Source organism: Microplitis demolitor, chromosome 1, assembly GCF_026212275.2.
Source record: "Microplitis demolitor isolate Queensland-Clemson2020A chromosome 1, iyMicDemo2.1a, whole genome shotgun sequence".
NCBI classification, from domain to species: Eukaryota; Metazoa; Arthropoda; class Insecta; order Hymenoptera; family Braconidae; genus Microplitis; species Microplitis demolitor.
In genome coordinates, this window is record NC_068545.1 from 6,480,320 (window position 1) to 6,505,429 (window position 25,110).

The 25,110-nt window shown below is 29.1% G+C and overlaps 1 protein-coding gene across 1 annotated transcript in view; it reads left to right on the forward strand.

The window, feature by feature from the left end:
* The window catches only part of LOC103575520 (midasin), a 121,254-nt gene that overhangs the window by 253 nt on the left and 95,891 nt on the right, over positions 1-25,110 (forward strand). Inside the window, exons 2-5 of the mRNA XM_008555345.3 lie at positions 140-375; positions 2,168-7,745; positions 7,845-8,063; positions 9,560-9,688. Coding sequence (XP_008553567.1) covers positions 140-375; positions 2,168-7,745; positions 7,845-8,063; positions 9,560-9,688 — 6,162 coding nt within the window. The remainder of the gene's footprint in view (positions 1-139; positions 376-2,167; positions 7,746-7,844; positions 8,064-9,559; positions 9,689-25,110) is intronic.

Consider the following 25,110-nt stretch of genomic DNA (forward strand, 5'->3'; position numbering starts at 1 on the left):
TTTTTGTTATATTTTATATCATCAAATAATATCACTATATTTATAATTAATATTAAGTAAAAAAAAAGCTTAATTATAAATTAAAGTATTTTACAATAGTTGTAATGTTATTGTAATTGTTTTGTATTATTATTTATAGGACTTGACTGAAGATAAGTTCAAGGAAGTAATAGAAAAAATATGCAGTCATATTTTGATGGATAAAAAATATACTCGACATGTAGCTGAGTATTTTCCTCAATATTTAATTCTCTTTTTATCACATGCTATTCCTACAGAATGTAGTGAATTTGACGCAGAATCAAATCCACAATTGCATCGTTTAAATTGTGTAATTCTTGGACAATTAATATCCATCAATCCTGATGTTCTTGGGTAATTAATTAAAATATATAAACATTATTTTTTTAGGATATAAATTATATTAATATTTAAAATTAATTATAATTAAAATGGCATGGAGGACAAAAAACACAGAATCTGTTATCTATGTTATTAACCCTGGTTAAAAATACTGATTGAAAAGAATTGAGAAGCGGTCACTCCATGCAAAATATATATTGATATACAAACAAAAGAATTGAAATTATTGAAAAGAATTCGAATTTCATCATTTTTAAACAGGGAAGAGAAAAGGAAAATTTTGTTTCGGTCATATCTATAAAATAAAATAGGTTAATGTTATTAAATTTGGTATCATTAGGAAGGTCTTGACCTGAATTTGTGTCTTTTCATAGTTTAAAATCTTTTTTATTGCTGAGTTTCGAGATAAACTAACTTATCTATATCATTCGAATAACATTTAAATTACGCGGGAAAAAAGACAATCGTATTTATTTTATTGGAATAAATTAATATTTCAACTATTCTGTCACTAAATATGACTGAATATATAAAATTATTAAACATATATAATTGAAAGAAAATAAAAAAAAATTATGACTATGCCATGTCTTCTATGATTATAAAAATTAAACAGATTTAATTTGATATCAGTGAAAAAAGAATATGTAAGATGACTAACAACAAATAATTTAACCATGTGTAGATTTTTGTTTAAGAATCTCATGGTTATACAATCATTGAAACCAATAAGTTTGCGAGTTCACGATGAGATTTGTCTTATTAAATTTTAATGATAATAAAAATAAACGAAAGGTTCTAGAGTATAGATTTCAATAAACAGTTAAATTTAAATCATATTCAATAAATTTTGTAGTAATACTCGGGCAGTGATTGCATGCTACTCATATTGATAAATGTTGGATGTTTCATTACTTTTATTGTGACTTTATCAGCAGCTATACAGAAAAAAAGGACTCTTGATACGAAAAATGTTTTGCATAATGAATAAAAACAAAAATTTTCCTAAGACTAGAAAAAATTTCTTATCTCTAAAAATTTTTTTTTCTCCCAAGAAAATTTTGTTTTCTATTTATTTATTTATTTATTTACGCAAATCGGCAGTATACATAACATTATTCACATAATTATAAATTTAATTTAAAGAAAAACAAATAGAACCAAAAAACGATTACTGCTTTAAAAGATACAAAGATTATTGCGCTATATGCTAGTTAATAGAACATAATCTTTTTTTTTTGCTTTCGCTGAAAACGATGATGAGGATTTACCGAAGAAGTTCAGGTTCGAAGAGTGCAGATTTACTAGCCTATTGTAAAAAATTCTTTGTGACAAGACCAGCTTTATAATTTTAAACATTTTAATTATTAATACATTTCTTTCAATCATTAAAATTCTATCGTCCAAATAATATGATGAAAACTACTAATTTAAATGACAAAAAGTATTATAGCAATAATTGATTTTGAATAATTACTTAAAAGTAAAAATGAAACACAGCCAATGTCAATCTCATGTAACTGTTAATAAAACAAAGATACGATGGTTAACACCTGGATTTTCTTACGAAAGTATGTTAGAATGTTAACTTGTTAAAATATTCAAAATTTTAAAGCTGGTCAATGTTATACTATTGTTCATCATATGTTTTCATTTGCTGATGAAGTCACAATAAAAGTGACGAAACATCAAACATTTATCAATATCACAGATTTTAATTTTTCTTATCCTCCGCGATTTTAATTAAAATTATCATTCGTACACGATAAAATTTCTGTATATAAATTTAAAATTAATTTTACAGATTTACTTTACGATATTTTGAAGTTTATCCAGCACCATTTGAAACTTCCACGAAATTAACTCCAGCTAAAAAATTAAAAAGACATGAGGTATCGTTTAAAATTAAAGATGTATCTGACTATGACGTAGTAGTTGCGACTTATAATATTTTGCGGGCTGCTTCAAATCATTTTAAACACAAATGGAATTGGTCGAAATTTTATAACTTTTTAGCTCACAATGACAGTGATTTAAAATGGATTGCTTTGAAATGTGTAGGAATAGTTTTAAATATGTCTGAATCTGTAAAGATTGCGTGTGCCAAGGCATTAATTCCTAATTTTCATAAATTTTTAATTAATCATGATGTTCATGATAGTAATATTATTCTCACAACTGATGATGATGATGATGATAATTATTTACAAGAGTTAGAAAAAGCTGTTGAAGATTCAGAGTCTCTTGTGTCAATTGCTGGTGTTTTGCTACCAGTATTCGATAAAACCAATCGTGTACATTCCTCATTAGTTCCAGTACCATCAATGGAGTCAAATTTACGTAGTCTTGCTCTGGCAGTTGCTTCAAGAAAATGTGTTTGTCTTCAAGGACCAGTCGGCTGTGGAAAAACTGCACTAGTTGAATATTTAGCAAAAGTAACTGGACGTGGATCATCTGATTTTATAAAAGTTCAATTAGGAGAGCAAACTGATTCAAAAATGTTGCTAGGAACTTACAGATGTACAGACATTCCAGGTGAATTTATATGGCAGCCTGGTGTTCTTACTCAAGCAGTTGTAACTGGAAAGTGGTTACTTCTAGAAGATATAGACAGTGCGGCTCTTGATGTCATCAGTGTTCTAAGTAATTTGATGGAGACTGGAATACTGTCAGTACCAGGATATCGTGATACAATTTATGCTAAAAGTGGCTTTCAATTATTTGTAACCCAGCGATTAATTTCATCAGTATCTGGATTGTTTCGACAATCTGCAAATGCTTGTAATTTACTCGAAAAACATTGGCTGTGTGTTCACATGGATCCGCTTACTAAAGATGAATTAATAATTGTCATAAAAACTCTGTTTCCTGTTCTAACTACCACAGCAAGTAAAATAATAGATGTATTTTTATTATTTTCAATGGGAAATCACGATACTGAAGATGGAGATGAAAAATTATCAACAGCTGGTAGATTAATATCAACAAGAGATTTAATTAAATGGTGTACCCGATCAATTGTTAATTTTAATGTCTCACAAGAACACACTGCTCGTAAACTTCTTCTAGATGCTGTTGATATTTTTTGTTGCTCTGTACCGGATGTTAAAAAAAGGCTAGATCTTGCCATTGCTATTGGACATATTCTAGGAATCGTCAAAACTGAAACTGAGAGTATGATTAAAACTCGTACGATTCAAGTGTCTAAAACAGAAGATGAAAAAGTGATAACTGCTGGACGAGCAATTATCCATTGTAAGAAAGAACGTTCTGTACAATACGATCAATCAAAAGATAACTTTACATCTGAATCAAGACCATCAGCAGTTTTGTTGGAACGAGTTGCGTGCTGTATTATGCAAAATGAACCTGTTTTATTAGTTGGTGAAACGGGTACAGGAAAAACTAGTTCTATTCAGCATTTAGCTAAAAATACAGGACACAAACTTATTGTCATAAACATGAATCAACAAAGTGAAAGTGCTGATTTATTGGGAGGATACAAACCCGTTGATGTTAAACTTTTAATTACACCAATTAGAGAAGAGTTTGAAATACTTTTTCGCTCGTATTTTGCTGTTGAGCCCAATCGTAAATTTCTTGAACACTTGGCTACTTCTTATGAACAAGGCAGCTGGAAAAAACTAGTAGCTTTGATGAGTCACAGTACGATGGCTGCTATAAAAAGATTACGTGGAAGTATAGACGGAAATGAAGAACTTAAAACAGGTAAAAAGAGAAAAAGTACTGATGATGGTAAAAAAAATAAAATGGAAGTTAACAAAGAACGATTAGTTAAATGGGAAAAACTAAACATTAAATTAGAAAAATTAAAATCTCAAGTTAAAACAGAATTTTCTTTGGCATTTGCATTTATAGAGGGTAGTTTAATAAAAGCATTGCAAAAAGGTTACTGGGTATTACTTGATGAAATAAATTTAGCGTCATCAGAAACACTTGAATGCTTGTCTGGACTATTAGAAGGATCAACAGGATCACTGTCATTATTTGAACGCGGTGATAAAGAATCTATTAAAAGGCATAAAGATTTTAAAATATTTGCCTGTATGAATCCTGCGACGGATGTTGGAAAAAAAGAACTTCCTGTTGGTTTGAGAAACAGATTTACTGAATTTTATGTCGATGAATTAACAGAGCGATCAGATTTACGCGCACTAGTTAAGTCTTATCTCAAAGAACTTAATTTATCTCAGGGTATTTTAGAGAATATTGTTAATTTTTATTTAGAAGTTCGTAAGAGAGCTGTCAGTGTATTAAATGATGGGACTGGACACAAACCGCACTACAGTTTAAGAACATTGTGCCGGGCATTGAGTGTAACTGTTTCATTTAACTGCGGTAATATTTTACGGTCACTTTATGAATCATTTTGTCTGAGTTTTTTAACCCAATTAGACAGCGAGTCGTATAAAAATGTTGATAATTTAATTAAAGAAATGATAAATACTAATAAAAGTAAATGGAAAGCGATATTAAATTCTCCAATACCAAATCCTAGTATGAAAAATAATATATACATTGAATTCAAACCTTATTGGGTACCTCGCGGTACTTTAGAACCTGAAAAACCAAAGGATTATATTATCACTAAATCCGTCGAACAAAATTTACGTGATCTTGCTCGAGTTGTCGCAATCAGTAGGATGCCGGTATTAATTCAAGGCAATACGTCTGTTGGTAAAACAAGTTTAATAAAATATCTTGCTAAAGCTTCTGGTCATATTTGTGTGCGTATTAATAATCATGAGCATACGGATCTTCAAGAGTACGTCGGAAATTACGTTGCCGATGAAACAGGAAAGCTTATGTTTAAGGAGGGAATTTTAGTCGAAGCAATGCGCAAAGGATATTGGATTATTTTAGATGAATTAAATTTAGCGCCAAGTGATGTTTTAGAAGCTCTAAATCGTGTTCTTGATGATAACAGAGAACTTTTTATACCGGAAACACAACAAATAATAAAAGCCCATAATAATTTTATGTTATTTGCGACACAAAATCCACCTGGTGTCTATGGTGGTCGTAAAGTATTATCACGTGCATTTAGAAATCGTTTTGTTGAGCTTCATTTTGACGAAATACCGTCTGATGAATTAGAAATTATTTTAGAAAATAAATGTAGCGTACCTAAAACGTATTGCAAGTCAATGATAAATGTTATGAAAGATCTTCAAATGAGACGTAAAAGTACAGCAGCTTTTATGGGTAAACATGGATTTATTACATTACGGGATTTATTTAGATGGGGTCAACGATACAAAGCTAAAGAAGTTAAAAATGTAACTGATAAAAAAACTAAAGCAGTAACAAATCAGTCTGAAAAATATGATTGGGAGCAATTACTTGCTGATGAAGGATATCTTGTGCTTGCATCAAAAGTACGACAGCAAAATGAAGCTAAAGAAATAAGAGAAGTAATTGAAAAACGTTTTAAGCGAGATGTTGATCCAAATAATTTATTTACTCTTCATGATAAAACTTCTCGTGAAACTAAATCGATACTTGAAGCTCTTGAAGTCATAAAAAAATCACCAATGCCAGGATTCGAACATATTGTTTGGACTTATCAGATGAGACGCATGGCCGTATTGGTAATCAAGTCTTGTCAATTTAAAGAACCGATTTTGTTGGTTGGTGAAACAGGTGGTGGGAAAACTACCGTTTGTCAATTAGCAGCAGTACTGAGAAACAAAAAACTTTATAGCGTAAACTGTCATATGAATACCGAATCATCGGATTTTTTGGGTAATTTACGACCCGTTAGAGAACATACTGAAGACAAAAAAAAATTATTTGAGTGGGTCGATGGTCCATTGATATCGGCAATGGAAAATGGTGATATATTTTTAGCTGATGAAATTTCTCTTGCTGATGACAGTGTACTTGAACGAATGAATTCGTTGTTAGAACCAGAGCGTACACTTTTGTTAGCTGAAAAAAATAGCGATTCGGTTGATAAAAATAAAGATGACTGTGGAATTACAGCTCACGAAGATTTTTGTTTTATTGGTACGATGAATCCAGGTGGTGATTATGGTAAAAAGGAACTTTCACCTGCCCTACGTAATCGATTTACTGAAATTTGGTGCGAAGGCTGTGTTTCTGATGATGATCTTCGTGATATTATTGAATATAATTTACAACCTCAAGTTATTAAAAATGAAAATCAAGATATTGCTACTGCAATATTAGCATTTATAAATTATCTCAAATCATCAGAAGTTGGTAAAAAATTTGTCGTAAGCGTACGAGATATTTTAACTTGGATTAATTTTATTAAAATTTGCCGTGATGCAAGTAATTATAAATTAACAACTTCAGTGGCATTTATTGAAGGAGCTCGACTCACTTATCTCGATAGTTTAGGCTCTGGAGTAACTGGTACAGAGTCTAAAGAAAAATTGGAAACATTTAAAAATAATATTTTTGTATATTTAGAGCCTTATATTAATAAATTAAGAAATTACGACCATACCATTTGTGATGATAAAATAATTGAGAGAGATGATGTATTTGGTATTGATCCATTTTATATTCCCACTGGACCTAATGGAAAATATACAGTGACAAGTTTTACATTTGACGCACCAACTACTAAATCTAATAAATTAAAAATACTACGAGCATTGCAATTAAAAAAATCACTTTTGTTGGAAGGAAGTCCCGGAGTTGGTAAAACAAGTCTTGTGTCTGCTATCGCAAAAGCATCTGGACATAATTTGTTGAGGATAAATTTAAGTGATCAAACTGATATATCTGATCTATTCGGTGCTGACTTACCAGTTGAGGGGGGTAAAGGTGGACAATTTGCATGGAAAGATGGTCCTTTCTTGCGAGCATTGAGAGCGGGAGATTGGATACTCCTTGATGAATTGAATTTAGCATCTCAATCTGTTTTGGAAGGTTTGAATGCCTGTCTTGATCATCGTGGCGAAATTTACATTCCAGAACTTGCTCGTTCATTTATCGTTAAACCAGGAACAAAATTATTCGCTTGTCAAAATCCTCTAAGTCAGGGTGGAGCAAGACGTGGATTACCAAAATCTTTTCTCAATAGATTTACTCAAGTGTTTGTTGATGCGCTGTCAGATAATGATTTGAAAATTATTGCGGTGACACAATTTAGTGGCATCGATCAGACGATAATTGATAAAATTATTGAATTTAATTCTATAATATCGTCAGAGGCTGGAAGCTCTTGGGGATACCATGGCTCACCGTGGGAAATGAATTTACGGGATATTACACGGTGGTGTGAATTATATCATAAAATGAAAATATCTGATTATAATGACGCTGAAGTTACGGCCACTGAACTAATTTATGTTGATCGTATGCGCACTGCGGATGATAAAGAAAAAGTAAGATATTTTTTTAATAATAAATTTAATATTATTTTTAAATTATTTAATAATATTGTCCATGTGATTGAATTGAAATTTTACTTTTCTTTTTTTTAGGTAAGAGAATTATTCCGCAATGTGTTTCAAGTGCCATCTTATATAAATAAACAACCCTTTATGTATGTTAATGAAGAAAATTTATACTTTGATAATATTATTTTACCCCGGAGTGAAAATTCATTCAGTGTTGATCATAATTTATTGGTCTTACGAGATCAAATTCCTGCGTTAAAAAGTCTTGCTCAGTGTGTTCTAATGAATTGGATGCCTATTCTTGTAAGTAAAATTTTATGTTACGATTTAAAAATTTCTAATTCAATACAATACAACATGGTTATATGTACCTAAAGATCGGAACGTTTTCCGCGGGATGAAATTAAAAAAACAAAATGAAAAATAAAAATCTACTGGATTTAGTTTTCTGAAATGTTTTGCATAGGTGCTAGTATAGCTGAAAATTTTAAGCCATCCCCAACCTTCGGAATTACCCTTTGTCACCCTTATGCAGTCAAATTGCATAAATTTTTTTTATTTTCGTTGCATGAAAAACGTTCTGGTCTTCAGGTACATGATAAATAAGTTACTCGGCTACAAATTACTTCCCTTCTATTTTTTTTTCGCTCGTCTCGTCGTTAGTTTCACTAACGGAGTTTTTTTCTGCAGTCCTTTCATAAGTTAGTCAAGTATGTACGTAGATGAATGACAAACGTCGACTAGTTTATAAAAGAACTGTGGGTACAATAAGACGACGCAAACATATGCAGAAAACCGAGCGATCGCCGAGTAAAAAAATAGTAATGGGGGAAAGCCATTTTTAAGAAAATTTTCTCCTGTAGCCCCTAACAGTAATACATAACCTAACCAGGTTATACTGTATTAATTTATTTGGTGCCGTAAGATGGACGATGGAGAATAGAGTAGAATAACACCTCAAGGCTTGGGTAAACCTTTCGACAATTGCGCTATGAGAGAATTCCCGCCTTTTTTTTTTTAATAATAATTTCAGAAAAATCAAGCATTAATTTCCTAAACCGATTCAGAAATTCGTGTATCAATGTCTTACGAATCGATTAAAATTTTCTATAATTTTAGTTGCTTTGTTTTTTTTTCTAAATTTATGTTAATGCGAATAAATCATGAAATTGCGGCGATTTCCTCACTGTGCGACTGATCTTGTAAGTAAAATTTTATGTGCAACGTTGCCATATTTATAAAAAACGTTTTCAGTCGATTCAATCAGTTTAAAAATATGGAGCCTAGTCGTATAAATAATAAATAAATTTCATATAAAATATTTATTTTAAGAAAAATGTAAATAAAAAATTAACAATCTGATGTAAATTAGTGATACTTCGCAATCAACGTGGCAACGTCGCACTAAAATTAACATGGCAGCGATTCCTTCATCGAGGGACTAACGATGTTCGGCAAAAGATACGCGACGGACGAAAGGTTAAGTCCAGGTTTTCATAGAAATATTCACGATTTTAGTTGTTCAGGGCATGGGTTCGTTCCTGGCACTGAGCGGTTTAAGCCAGTATTTGATTTCGTGTAAAATATTAAAATTTCTAATTCAATGTTATTTATTTTAATTTTTTTTTTCACTTCAAAACTTTAATATTACAATTCCTTCCTTTTATTTAAATTTTTATTATTAAGTTTTCCATCGAACTTAAACTTTTTTTTAACTCTAATTATACAAAAATGGATACTAAGATTAATTATATTATAATTAAGTAGTAAATAAAATAAATTAATATCTGTGATTAAAGGTCGGAGAATCTGGAACAGGAAAAAGCAGCGTTGTTCGTGTGCTTGCTCAGTTAGCAGGACAAAAACTACGATCAATCGTCGTAAATTCCGCAATGGATACAACAGAAATTCTTGGCGGCTTCGAACAAGTAAGTTTTTGAACAATTTTTTTAAATAAGCGATGGGTTGTTATTAAAAAATTTTATTTCAACACAAATTTAAACTACGACGTCAGGTATCACAACTTAGTATTCAAACTGAATTAAATTACTGAATATTAGATATTAAAATTTACTTCACTAGCTAGAGCCTTCATCATATTACAAAACTTTAAAGATAATTATGAATTCAGTAAAGTACTTATATATTTATTTACTCACCATAGAGTAAATTGTTTCTTATTACTATCAAAAATTTTTTAATCTTTATTTAAATTTTAAGTTAATTATTATATTGAATGCAATAGTAAATTTATTTTAAATAAATTACTTACTGTTACTTTAAATTTTCATATGAGAATTGATCTACTATCAAATCAAATCTACGAAAAAATTATTTTTGGTTAAGGTACCGGCGGGTAATAAGGCCTAGCTAAGGGAGATTTTGATTAGAATCGAAAATATTGCATTTAATTATCGAAATGTATCATTAATCTTTATTTCAATACATTAGCCATAAAATGTAATGAAGTAATGGTAATTTTTACCATAAACAAACAAAAAATTATACTTTTACAAAAACCATACGAATAGGCCTTATTTTACTACGGTAGGGTAATAAGGCCTATGGGTTAAACAAACTGGAATAGTTTAACTATACTTAATAAAATTGGTATTAGAGATGCATCATCACTTAAATTTAGCAAAAATACTTTTTAAGAGTCAGAAAACTAGGTTGCTTTGCTCAACAGCACTTATAACTATCAGTATCCTTTTTAAGAGTCAGAAGACGGGATTGTTTTTTATAATTTCTTGAGCGCTACGACAGCATATGACGGATGATGAAATATAGAAGACAGGGAACGTGGTATCGGGACTCTATAAATTTGTCGTAACATCTCTATGCAAGACCCTTCTACTAGAGTAGCCTTTAGCGGAGGCGGTTATTTTAAATATCATTTCTGTCACTTAGGCCTTATTACCCGACATGCCTTATTAACCCCGGGTACCTTATTTTACAAACTAAACTTTCAATTAAATAAAAATTACATATTTGAAAGCTGATCAGAATTTCCTCGATTCTAATTGAGTAATTTGTAAAGACACATAGTTCGAAAATGTTACAATTATTCGATTCGATTCAATTCGAACACGATTTTTCCCCTAGTAAGAATATTTAGAATATTATTTTTCTATTAAAAGGTAATTTATAGTGGATTTTCAATGATACTTATTAGAAAAATTTTAATAACATTATATTCATATATATATATATATGTATATATTATATTTTATTGACATACTCCCTCAGTTACATGTATATTTCAACGAATATTTACACTACTTATTTTAGTTGATTTTTTTTTGACATTTATTCATCATCTTATTACTATATATATATATATATATATATATATATATATATATATATATATATATATATATATATATATATATATACTTATATTCACAATTCACAATAATTATTAATAGATAATATGATTACGTAAATGATTTTCTTTCATTTTTTCACCTGCTTTTGTAGATTTGATGTCAGTTGACAGTTTATTTCCTATTTAGGCACATTTTACGTAGCATTCTCTTTCAATTGCAGTATCTATTATATATGTATATATATTTTTTTATTCTTATACTGTTTATCAGACTATATTAATTTTATTTTAAAATTTTAAACTTTATGGCCTGATTTACCCACCGAGGCGATAAATATATATTATGCGTTGATTAATTTATGTTTAAATTATAATACAATATCTACTATACGGAGAGAAATTTGCAGTAACCGTTCCTAGTGCGTTTATGAAATATCATCTCATATCGTTATGGCGATAATTACTTGAAATTATGGGGTGTAGACCCATACTTTCTGGAAAAAGTTTCCATAACCATGGAAACAATTCCTATCATTATGGAATTATTCTAATGATTATCATACTCATCGGAATAGTTTCCATAAGCAAATAGGAATAAATCCTATTACCACATTGTAGCGGTTCTTAAATTCATATGGTAACCATTCCCATGATATTATGGTAATCGTTTTTATGATACTATGGCAAACGTTACTGTATATTATGGTAATTATTACCATACTATTATAGTACAGCAACAATTACCATAGTGACACAGTAACGATTGCCATAATTCCATAGGAACTATTTCGAGATCATCACTGGTGGATTCGAATTACGATAAATTACCACATTTTACCGCATTCGGTCGCAAATTGCTGTAAAATGCGCTATTTGAACGGTAAATGTACCGCATTTGCGGTAATTTAGGGGAATTATGGTCAAGTACCGCAATTTGTGGCATTCTTGCCGTTAAGCACCACATGCTTTTTTATTTCTACAATTTTTACAGTGCAATACTTTACGGTAAAATACCGCATGCTTACCGCAATTTTACGGCAAATAGCCGCCATTTTACCGCACGTTTGCAGTAAAAATGCCGTGCTTTTGCCGGCAATGCACCTACATTACCATAAAATTTCGTATTTCACCGTAAGCTACTATAATTTACCGCAAAATACCGAAATTTACCGTAATTTGGATCCGCCAGGGATGCAGGAATGAAACCCATATTTATAGAAATGATTACCATAATATCTATGGCTGTCATTCCTATAATACATTGTAATTTTTACCACACATTTCTCTTCGTGCACAGGAGTTTAGTGTAGAAATAATATTTTTATTTAATTTTTTAGTCAAAAAGTTTGAGATAATGAAAAAGAAACAAATTTTTTTTTTTACACTGCATCAACGATCATTTTTAAACATTTATTTATTAATTTTTATTTCTAAAAAACTAGGGGATCTAATATGCATAGTTAATATTCTTGTAGTTGCAAAAAAAAAAAACCAAAAAATGATATTTACTAAATTTTTTTTTGTTTACAAACTTACGTGTTATAATGGACCCAACGGATTTTATCTCGGAAGTGCACTTCTAACTTGGACGTGATAATTTTTTTTTTTTAATATAACGACGAATTATTTTTTTGTGCTGAAAAATTTCGCTGATAGATATCTATTACAATTTTATGGTTTACAATTTTTTCTAGTCTAATTAAAAAAAATTTTTTCGTGTTACACTTCGGTGGGCGGAATATTTTTATGAGCAATTACTTCAAATTTTTAAATAATTTATTCATTGAATAGATTCAATAGATAAATCTATCCGATTCTTATTTTTTAAATAGTATATTAGTTTTAAAAAAATTTGTGATCACTTACTAATATATTTTTTTTTTTTTTTACTTAACTCAAAAGTTTCTCTTATGCATAAAAAATTACAATAGAGTTATTTAATTTTACATATGAGGAAGGGACATTTCATATCGTTTACTGATGAATTAAGCTTGCATTTAAAATTTTTATCAAATTTTGATATCTTTCAGTAATTATACAAAAAAAAATATTCTGATTTTTGAATTTTTTTTGGCCAACAGTTTAGAAGACACAAAATTTTCAAAAAATTAGACGAGTTTCGTTTAAACAAAGTTGAAAAAAAAAAAAAAAAAAAAAAAAGAAACTGTAATTCTAAAAAAAGTCATATTATAAAAATTTTTTTGAATGAGTATTAAAAGATATCAAATCTTCCGTGAAAACGTAGTAGTGAATTCACCGCATAGGTAAATTTGGCATGAAATGCCACATATATATTATACTGTCATTTTGCAGCAAAGTTTTTTTTTTTCAATCTCATTAATCAAAGTTATTAAATATATAACAAGTGTGGTTTATTGTTCGGAGCATGTATATCTCCATGTATTAAATTTTTTTCAAGCAAAAAAACAAAGACTCGATAATAAAATATATGAGCTCCGAGCAGCTCAGAGCAAGCGATCGATAAATAACGCATCAATAAATTCAAAAAAAAAAATTTTTTTATTTTTTTAGTACAGCACTTGATTCAAAGTTCGGAAAATTGCTTGGAATTTTATTAAATTTGCCATTAAAAATACAGAAATAAATATTTGTCGCTTATTGTTATTTTTTATGACTAAATAATTCTCTCTTAGCTTTATAAATCATAGAGCGCCACAGGGCGTAAAGTTTTATACAAAAAAGTCCGTTCAGTAAAATCTGTATGTCAGACGGTTTTTGAGTTATGGCTGCTGAAAGCTTATTTATTATAAAAATTTTAATAAAATCATTTACGATTGATTTCAGCAATGAGTACGAAAAAAATGTTGCTGCAAAATGACATAGTCTAATATATATATATATATATATTATGTTTTATGGATGTGCGAATAATTTGAACTTACGAATTATTTGTATCGAATCGAATCGAAATATTCGAAAATTTATGGATAATTTCAAAATTTTTTTTTCATATGAGCTGAAATTGTAATATTTCTTTCCAATAATTCAAATTTTTGTCCGAAGAAAATAGAACTCAGACACGAACCTCCGGAAAAGTAATTTTTGGTTACTTTAAAAATTACACTGTAAAAAATTTTCAGAGTAAATGCAAATTATATTCGGAGTGACCGCGGAGTGGATGACTGTATTTTTTTTTCTGTATATTTATTTAATCCCCTCGGAGTAAGATTCGGAGTGAATGGGGATTTGAATAAAATGTAGATCACTCCGATATCACTCCGTTGAAAACACAAAATTCCTAATTACCCCGTATGTAAAGTGAATTTTTCTTGAACTCCGGATCTCCAAGTGACGGAGTAAATTAGAATTTAAATAAAATCCGTAATCACTCCCGATTTTCTACTGTGTAACCTCTCGATTAAATCGAATTTGAATATTTGAAAGCTGATCAAAATTTTCTCGATTCTAATCGAGCCACTGAAAAAAAAAAATTTGCTATAACAACAAAAATCAAGATTACACAGATATTTGTTATGATAGCAAAACTATCTTGGTTAACGCAACGAAGTGGCATTTGTTGTGGTAAGTAAGGTGAAGTTGCTGTTTTTTGAATACTCATAGAATTTTGTGCTTTAATTAGGTGAACAATATCATTAAGAATTCATCACGAGTTTTGGATTTTGGACATAAATTGTGTTTGTAAATTATGGCTAAAATATTAAACGCTATTTATTTTGCAAAGTATACCAATATGTATAAGTATGGTTAAAGCGGGCGTCTTGAAGAAGTGATTTTCTTGACTCAAGAGAATAAATCGCGACGCGATAATATCTTAGGTGAAGTAAAAGTTTCTCGAGTCAGGAAATCTGTATAAAACCTAATTTAATATTTAGCTCAACGCTTATCATTTGTTACAACGGCAACTTCACTTCAAATATTACTTCGTTGCGTTGACCATCGATTCGTTATCTTGACAAATAGCGGCATAATCTTGACTTTTGTTAAGATAACAAATTTTTTTTTTCAGTGAGTGATTTGAAAAGTTACAAATAATTAAAAAACTTTTGAATAATTCGAAAATTTACAAATTAATCAAAAAATCGAATTATTCGATTCGCTCACCCTTAATATGTTTTGTTGATATGACTGCCAAATTAAAAGTAATTAAAAATTATTTTACAATAAATTTGACATTTAAAATCTATATTATATTTCATTCGTATTAATTTAGATTTTGTGCTTTACCACTTTCATGTAAATATACATCATATAGTTTTAATTTAGTTTCATTAATTAATTACATGCATACGGGGCTTAATTAAATGGACATTAGTTTAAATGGAATAAATTTACATGAATCATTGTATTATTTATAAAAATTATCTAATAACTAATTATATTTCATGCTTCTGACAGACTAAATAACTAATCTATTAATTTTTAAATATCTATTTATATTATCGTCAGCTAAAAGATATTTTAATAATGTTTTTAAGCAATAGTACAGTAGCTCGACAAATTATTAGTGTTATTATTTTATTTAATGTATGAAAAATTCTAAACTTAATCGATAATAAATTCGTTCATGAAATTCGGTGTCTTATTAAAGCAATGAGACAAAGACACTCTGCGGAAAATTTAATTATGAATAAAGATGTGATGAATAAGATAGAAAAGTTTATTGATTAAATGCAGATTTTTAAAATCAGTCTGTAAGGACATGTCTTGAAAAAATTTATCATCAATCATCATTATTATATATTAGGTCAGTAATTTATTATTATTATTATTATTATTATTATTATTATTATTATTATTTATTATTTATTATTTATCATTTATCATTTATTATGGAAGAAACAGCACGAGAGAAATATTTTGATAATTTAAATATATTGTAAAAAAATATTCCGCATCGATGTCAACTATTTTCGAAAATTTCTTAGGAATGCTATTACGATTTTTTATTTTTTTTTTATTTTGTTTTTTTGTAGTTATATTATTTAATTTAGTATCTAATCTATATAGTAATATTAATTACTCGGCATATCACTACTTGTTGGACTAATTGCCGTTGTCATATCGTTCATAACCGGAAGTACCAAGCTCGGTCTTCTTGATAATTTTTCTTCATATAAACTCAAAATACTTTTCGGTCGTGGTATTACTACACTCCATGGATCAGATGATATCGTAATTGGTTCATCTTGCTATAATAAATATATTACATGAATAATATTATAATTTTAATATTTCCATTTGTGGACTTTACGTCAATAATAGTCCTTTGTGTAAAAATTGGATTTTTTTTTTTTTTTTATTAATAACTGTAAGGTAAAAGCCCCTATACCCGCTCGGTACCATTAGTCGTTCACTTTAACTGTTTAACGCGTTTTTTTATAATTTCTTTAAAAAAAATTACAACTAAAAATATTATTATTGATAAATAATTATTTGTGAATCTAAATATATTGAAATATCATGTATCAAATTATTTTATAATAGATTATAAATTTAAAGTAAGTGACTGTTTTCAAAATCGCGCTCAGCCTGGCATTTTTTACTTTAACGTTCATTTGTTATAGTTTGATTAGCAAGACTGCGCTTCGGTTTTTTACCCCCACCATCAAGGCGCAATGTCTTAGGTATTAAATTTAGATGGTGGGGGTAAAAACCGACAATATCCGAAACGAAAACTCTCGCTAATCCAACTATAGATTAAATTTGGGTTACGTCAAATTTTTTAAGAATTGTTATAACTATATCTTATTAAATACATTTTTAAAATTCATGAAATTTGATATTATGAAAGAATAAAGTAGTATAATTTATAAATTATTTGTCCAAATCAATAAACTTATGATAGTTTAATTGATATTGTCTTTGAGCGACTATGGGTGCACTCAAGGACTTTATTTAAAAAATTAATAATAATTAATTATCAAGATTATTCTTCAAACTAAAATTTTATTGTAATACTTAAAACTAAAAAAAATAAGTATAAAAGAAAAGTATGATTTTTCATTTTATTGATTAATTTATATCGAGTGATTTAATCTCACTCTAATGAAAAGTGAGCGGGTATAGGGGCTTTTACCTTCAATATAATTATTATTGCAGAAAAAAAAGATTTCATGGTATAAGAAGTATTTTGCACTATGAATTGAAGACAAGAATTTTTTTCTCGGCTCAAAAAATTTTTTCGTCCCAAGAAAATTTTGCTTTCAATTTATACTGCAGAAAAATTCTTGGCGCAAGATTTTTTTTCTCTTCTCAAAAAAAATTTTTTTTTTTGAATTTACAATCAAAAAAATTTCTTGGAACAAGTAAACATTTTTTGTGCCAATAAATCTTTTTTTTTTTTTTGTGTATTGAAAAGATACCTACCGGAAGATATTTAGCTGCTGGAGGCAATGGAGGTTTCAAAAGAGCAACATCACTTAAATCCAAAGACGCAGCTGCAGTAGCTGATATTGGAGGTGGTGGTGGATCTGGTGGTGATGGAGCACTCAATGGTGCTTCATACCTTGGTGGTTGTACTGATTGTATTGGTGTATTTGTCGCTGATCCTAAAATCCATCGTGCAAAACTTTCACAGCAACCGCAGCATACGTCCGAAATACCCTGGCGAAGTCCTCGATGAAGTGTTAGGAACAAAGCGGGGTTGACAAAAGCATGAATGTAGGCAATGTGTAGAGTGACCTTTAGATAAAAGGATAGAAAAAAAATAGTTTGGGTCACATTGATTGATTATTGTTTTAAAATTAATTTATGATATTATATTTAAACGGCAACTTTTAATCGTAAATCACCTCATATCCAGTTGCATTGCCAATTACCGGGTGATGAACAAGTGTTACAAAAAATAAGGGACCCCAGAATATAAGATATGCTGCAGTGATGACTAGAAACATTTTGACCCTTTGAACTCCTTCACGTTCCATTCGCCTTAGATAATTTCTCATCTTCCGATGCTCTTCTAATGCACCACCCCTCTGAAACAATTCAACGATCGATAGTTATACACTTTTGTTTTTGCCCTATTGTTGGGTTGTTTCTCTAAAGTCTAGTAATTCAGTGAACTGGAAATTATCTTGACTACTCTATCGTTGCTTCATTGCCGTTCTGTCGATTCACTTACTCATTATATTAAGTTGTTAAGAGTTTTCATGAGGATACTCATACTTAATTAGTGTGCATTGTTCAGTACTTGAACTTTGTATTAATGGTGTGCATATTTTTTAAAAATTGAATTAAAAAATTATAATAGTAAAACTTTTTTTTTTTTCATTTACTACAAGTAGATAATTTTGAATGTGAAAGTTGAAATTAATTAATGTCTTTTTTTAAAATAGACTTAGTATTATTACCAAATGTCAGTGTAGTTATATTCTTTGACGATTAAACATGAATTACTTGGCAAAATTCAAGTCACGTATTTTATACGATTTTTATCACGATTATTCGTATGAATAAGAAGCAAAGAATATGATGATATGGAATAATTTATTGGTCTTTTAAATTCTCTAGGTTAAGTCGAGAAATATCTGATTTATTTTTATATATTTATTTTTAAAATTTATATTCCGTTTTATACCTTTGGAGTTGTGCCATTTCTCTGATCTGCGGTTCCACCGTCTGCGACTCCGTTCGTTCCACCGTGACCACCGCCTGTGACATTGACGAGTGTCGTGACAAGACCGGCGACCCGAACCTGATGGAAGTACAAGAAATTCAAATATATCCTATTTGTCTTTCTATTACATACTATACATTTCTAGACTAAAACGATCTAAAAAGATCTAAATACATGGCAATAAATAATTTAGTTAAAATAAATAAATTAATCTAGCGAATTAAATAATTCAGTTAAAATTTTAAAAAATTTTAAAATAATTGAAAATACAGTCGAGTCGCGTTATAAGTCCGGCTTGTATCTTTTTCTTTTAACCAAACTCGTGTTAATATCAGAGGGACACTAAGAGGACTTATAACGTGACTCGACTGTATTTTAAATCTGAATTAAATTTTTTAAGACTTTTAAAATGTAGTTATACCCAAGTAGCACAGAGACAACTTTAAGATGTCATAAAGATCTTCTTTAAAGGGACAAGATAAAATTTTTTTTGTCTTAAAGCCAAGTTATTTTTTTAAATAAATAAACATATAGATGTCAATCCTAGGAGTCATAGAAAATGTTTGTTCTTTTTTCCGTCTTGAAAAAATCATTTCGATTGAAAAATTGTTTAGGTGACTTATTTGTAATTTACTTTTTGTCGTCACTTGTGTCAAGTCTTTTAAGTAGATATTTTTTCGGTGACATTAATTTTTGATTGTTTTGTCGAAATTTTTATGCATTATTAACAGGTCGAAAAACAGCCTCAAAGCTTCTATCTTATAGATGTCATAAACCCAAGGGTGCCACTTGGGTAAAGGTGTGCTAATAATTCAAATTTTCGAACAATTTGAAATATTCGAATTATTCGTTAGTTTTAAAAGTTTTTGTAAATTTTCAAATTATTTAAAAAAAAAAAAAAAAAAAAAAATTATTGTAAGGTTTAAAGACTTAGTACTCAGTCAGGGAACTAGTACTCGATTACTCCATTAATTTGTATACAGAAAAAAAAGATTTCTTGGCGTAAAAAAAATTTCCTGGGTAAAGAAATTTTTTTTCGCCTAAAAATATTTTTGTTTTCAATTCACGATGCAAATAATTTCTTAGAGTAAGTAAAAATTTTTCGGGGTGAGTAAAAATTTTTGGTGCCAAGAAATCCTCGTTTTCTGCGTGTATCCATATTTAGCAAAATTTCGTAATCTTCACAAACTAGATAAAATTATATGTTCGAAATTCGAACAAAATATTTGAATTTCAATCGAATTAAAAAATTTACAAATAATTTGAAAATTTCAGAATATTTTAAATTTCGCGAATTGATTTGAACACTATTCACACATTCTCAATTGTAATAATCGATTTTTATTCAAAACATATTTGTACAATTCGAATGTATAAAAAAAAATCTAATTTAAAATATAAAACTCACGGCTTCAACATTGGCTTTAGTGAGATCTCTGTGCAATTTTCTTAGATGAAATAATGTGAGTGCAACACATATTATATTTATAGCTATCCAGAGAACATTTAAAATGTAATGTCGGAATGGACCGTGTACCAGTGGACAACTGGGTGCATTATGACTGGTTTCAGTATTAGCGGCAAGTGCGCCACTCAAAAATGTAGGCCCGAGGTTTATTGTGATACTAGCAAACCATATCATAAAAGTACCGAAAAGTACACACTGTAAAAAATTTATTTTTTAAATTTTACATTAATATTTTATCTTACTTTACTTTTTTTGAATGTCATTATTATATCATATTTATTATTAATGATATTATCATTATCTGTGGGATGTTAAATTAAATGGATTACATAGTAAACGGATTTGACACCGCAGGTGTCAAACCACGTGCATCAGTAAACCTCAATCTATCATCGGCACTTAACCGAACAACAGATGGTTGATGATAGAGGAAATATCATAATCTTTATATAATTAATTATCAAAATTGTAAAACAAGCTCATAGAGCTAGACAATTTAAATATTTTTTTTTATAACTAATAATATATCTAACCTGGGGTGAATCCATAAGAAGTGGAGCTGTAAGATCAGCTTCTTCATCACTTTCCGGAAAAACAGGACTGTCATTAAGCACAGTCGTTAGCATATTGACTGTTGAGACTGTGACGAGTAATAAAAATGCAGTCTCAACTAGTGAACACTTGTTAACCGGCTGACAGTTCAAAATACTCGATCCAAGTGGTAATAATATTGCTGCTCTAGCACAATCTACCATTGCTTGATGAAATAACAAGCCCTGCGACCACCTAAAATCAAATATGAGCACAAGTGTATTTTTTTAGTATATATAAGTGCCGAACTATTTTGAAATTTATATTAAGCTTGATAATACACTTGTTTTTATAGTGAGAAAAGTGTAGGTCAAAATCTAATTACAATCCATAAAAAAAATTACTATGATTTGAGAAAAATTCATTTTTTATTTCAATTATTCTTATCTAGATTGTAATTTTCACTCATCATAATAATTACATTACAGCTTCGTTAAATTTTCGCTTGGAAAAAATCAATATTTACTTATTCATATAAAAATAGTTCATTGATACAAAAAGTAGAAATTGTTTTCAGAATTATTAAAAGTTAGTAGTCACAATTTTTGTTTCGTAGTTGATAAATTTTACATTTCCAATGTAATTCTACGTAGGTACTGTACATTTTAAAATGTCGGTAAGACAAATTGCTACTCTGGGAAATAAAATTACTATTTGAGATTGTAAAAATTACTATCTGGATTGTAAAAATTACCCGACAAAATACATCTTTCACAAAGCGCGTTAACTAATATTTACTAAGTACAATAGTCAAAATTATTGGTACATTATAATTTTTATTTGTCGCTAGTAAATTTTATTTTGAATGTAGTAATTTTTATAGTCAACAGAAATTATTATTCTAAATAATATGTTGTAATTTTTATTTTGAGTTTTGTACAATTTTTGATTTTTTTTTAACGTTTCAAGATTAATTCTCAGACTGTAATTTTTTTTTCGAATTTAAGAAAAATTACTTAATTTTTTTCTTCGTGATGAAGCTGAAGCTAGCTGCCGTAATAAGTAGCGGCCAGGCAAAAAAGTACTGGCCGCTACTTATTACGGCCGCTAGCTTCGGCTTCATTTTCTTCGTGTAGTGAGAAAAAAAGATACGTTTACTAGGAAATATTTATTGATTGAAGGAATTAATTATTAAATGAAACGAAAGATCAGGGTCCGACGGCTCACCCCCCAAATTTAATAATAAAAAATTTAATTGGAATTCAGGAGTAAAACAGACTTTGGGGTAAAATGGGATACCTAGAAAATCTAAAGAAATAAAATTGTTTTTTAAAGGGGAGATATTTTGCCCAAAAAAGAAGATTTATTAACCTTTTTTCCATCGCGTATTCTTTGCCGAACATCGATAGTTGTACGGTGACGGAATCGTCGGAATATGATAATAAAATGAAATTAAATTTGCCCCAAATAGGTCATAATCATTTGTATCCGGTGCGAAGTTACAAAAAATGATCACTCGCTTACGTGGTCTGTCGTGCCCCGGTCTTTTCTATTTTTTTCGAAAGGATACAAAAAAATTTCAATTGATTCGAGTTGAATTATTCGCCGATTTATCTAGAGTCGTGGAAATAAGTATCAATTTTTTTTAGTACGAAATTTATCTTGTGCAAAATATCTAGTTTGCTCCAAAAAATTAAATGAAAAGTTTTTGAGTCGAGAAAATTTTCTGGGAACAATAATAGATACTTTTTTTTTCTATTAACGTAGTGTTATCTCTTGATGTTTATTTTATATTATTTACAAGTAATTTATAAAACAATTTAATAATTTTAACCGCAAATGTTTGTCATAGTATGTATTTTGTATGACAATACTCATCTCGGAAATGTTCCCAAGAGAGTTTGTCGATTAGCCGCTGGCAAGTACGATAATATTTCTTGCACGATTGGGGACAAGGTTTACCACACGGGATATACACTTTTGAGACTAAAGGGATGAGAGTTAAGAACCAAAGGACGGAAATAGCTAATCAAATGCCAACAAAAAAGCTAAAGTTGGCTTGCTTGTTCATCCAAAGTTAGTTCTTCTCACTATCAGCTTTAACTTTTTTGTCTCCTAAAAAGAGGTGATAAAAAAAAATAATTGCGACGCTAAGCCAATTTTAGACCATTATGCTCAGTCTCAAGCATATGTAATTATACTTATGGAAAAGACGTGTGAATGAAATAAAAATACTTACATTCATATATTAAAAACATAAACATATACATTTCTATAACGTATATGTACGGAAATAAATAGGAATATGAGCATGAAAGGATGAGGGTGAATATGAAGAGGACATATGGAAGAGGCAAAATGAATACATGTCACTTGGATCTATGTACAAGGCTATAGCTTGGTTGTGACAGCATCCAAGCTCTCTGTGTCACGTTAGATTCTCTGTCATTCCTGTCGACCGCATGAAAGTTGTTTCATGATACTGATCTCAAGATAGGTATGCCATATACTTACATACCCTCATAAACCTTCATATATATGTATAAATTTATGCAGTTACATTAATACTGAAGCCATAAATTTATACCAGTTACCGCATGTACGAAAACTTCGTTCCAAAGCGATTCGAAAAAAGTTTGACATGTAGAATTTTTAAATTTGAGACAGATTAGAATTTCAAGTTGAACGTTTTTCGACCTTTTGGGGTTTAAATATTCGTAAAAAATATTGGAGACTTAGAACTTTATGTGGGCGAATAGTAAAATCCCAAAAGTTGGAAAAAAGTTAAACTTTAAGTTATAATCTGTTTCAAATTTAGAAGTTCTACATGTTGAACTTTTTTGGAACCCTTTTGAAACGAATTTCTTTTACATGGAACTATACATTATTAAAAATTTTCCTTGAAACTTAAAGCAAATAACTTACAATTAATAACAAGTCGAAATCGATCAAAATATAAAATATAAATATCACTATTCATTATAAATTAACTTATTTATATATTTTATTTTTACATTACTTCAAATTTCCAAGTGATAAATCTCATGGAAATTAAAAGCACAATGTATTTTATTTTAGTAATTTTTTTATTATTGTCCTCGAGTCAATTAATTTTATATAATGTTTATTTTAAAGCTGACAGTTATTTGAAAATCCTGACTTTTCATTGAAAATTATTGTTTTTTATGTATATAATTAGTTTTTGAGTACGACAAATTTTAATGAAGCTGAAGCTAGCGGCTGTAATGAGTAGCGGCCAGCAATTTTTTGCGTGGCTGCTACTCATTACGGCCGCTAGCTTCAGCTTCATCAAATTTTATAGCAAGACTAATAAACTCGCAGTTATCAAAAACTTGTTAATATTTAAAAAAAAAAGTTGGTACTGTATTGTAAATATTTTTCAGTTGAAATCTAACTCGATATTTATATAAAATAAATAAATCTTATTAAATTTCCATGACAATTATCCTTGAGAATCGTAAAAATTTTAAACAGTAACACTTGAAGGCATAACATGTTGGTGTTTGTAAATAAATTTTGTATCTGAAGATCAGAATGTTTTTCGCGCAAAGAAAATGAAAATAATATATTTTGTGACAAGGAATGAAATAAAACGTAATATTTCCCGGTTTTTCAGTAAAGTTTTTCACATTTTCCCCTGATCTAGTGATTTTATTCGTATCATTTAGATATTCAAAGTTTTTATTATATTTTCATTTTCAATAATTAAATTTGATAATTAAATCATGCGAGAAACCATAAAAAATGGCAATAAAATGAATTAATATTGCCTACTTTTGATTATTCGATGTTAAAAATGTGTAAGTTAAAATATTTAATAAGAAATTTTATGATTCAAATAAATTCAAAATACACTGGTTACAAAAATTAAGGGATATTAAAAAAATTTCAAATTTTTTAGTAATTTTCAACAGTTTGTAACTCGAAGGAAAATGGTCGTACAACAAAAACAAAACAGGCAAACTGTAGCTTCAAGTGCCTAGTTTTCTGATCTGATCTTTAAATTTTTTTACTATGCACGGTTTCGGAGCAATAAAAAATCAATCGTAATTATCGAAAAAAATTTATTGAAGCTCGAAGACCTTTTTTAAGACGAGCGAAATTTGGTAAATTTATTTTTCGATAGTTTTCTTAGGATTGCTCCGGAACCACACATAATAAAAAAATTTTAAAGACCATATCAGAAAACTAGACACTTGAAGCTACAGTTTGCCTGTTTTGTTTTTGTCGTTTGACTATTTTCCTTCGAGGTACAGCCTGTTCAAAACCACTTGAAAATTCTAAATTTTTTTTAATATCCCTTAATTTTTCTAACTAGTGTATTATTGAAAATTTTTTAAATTTTGAACTGTCACAATTTAATTCCCGGATACTTTTTGAAATTCCCTGACATTTCCATGAT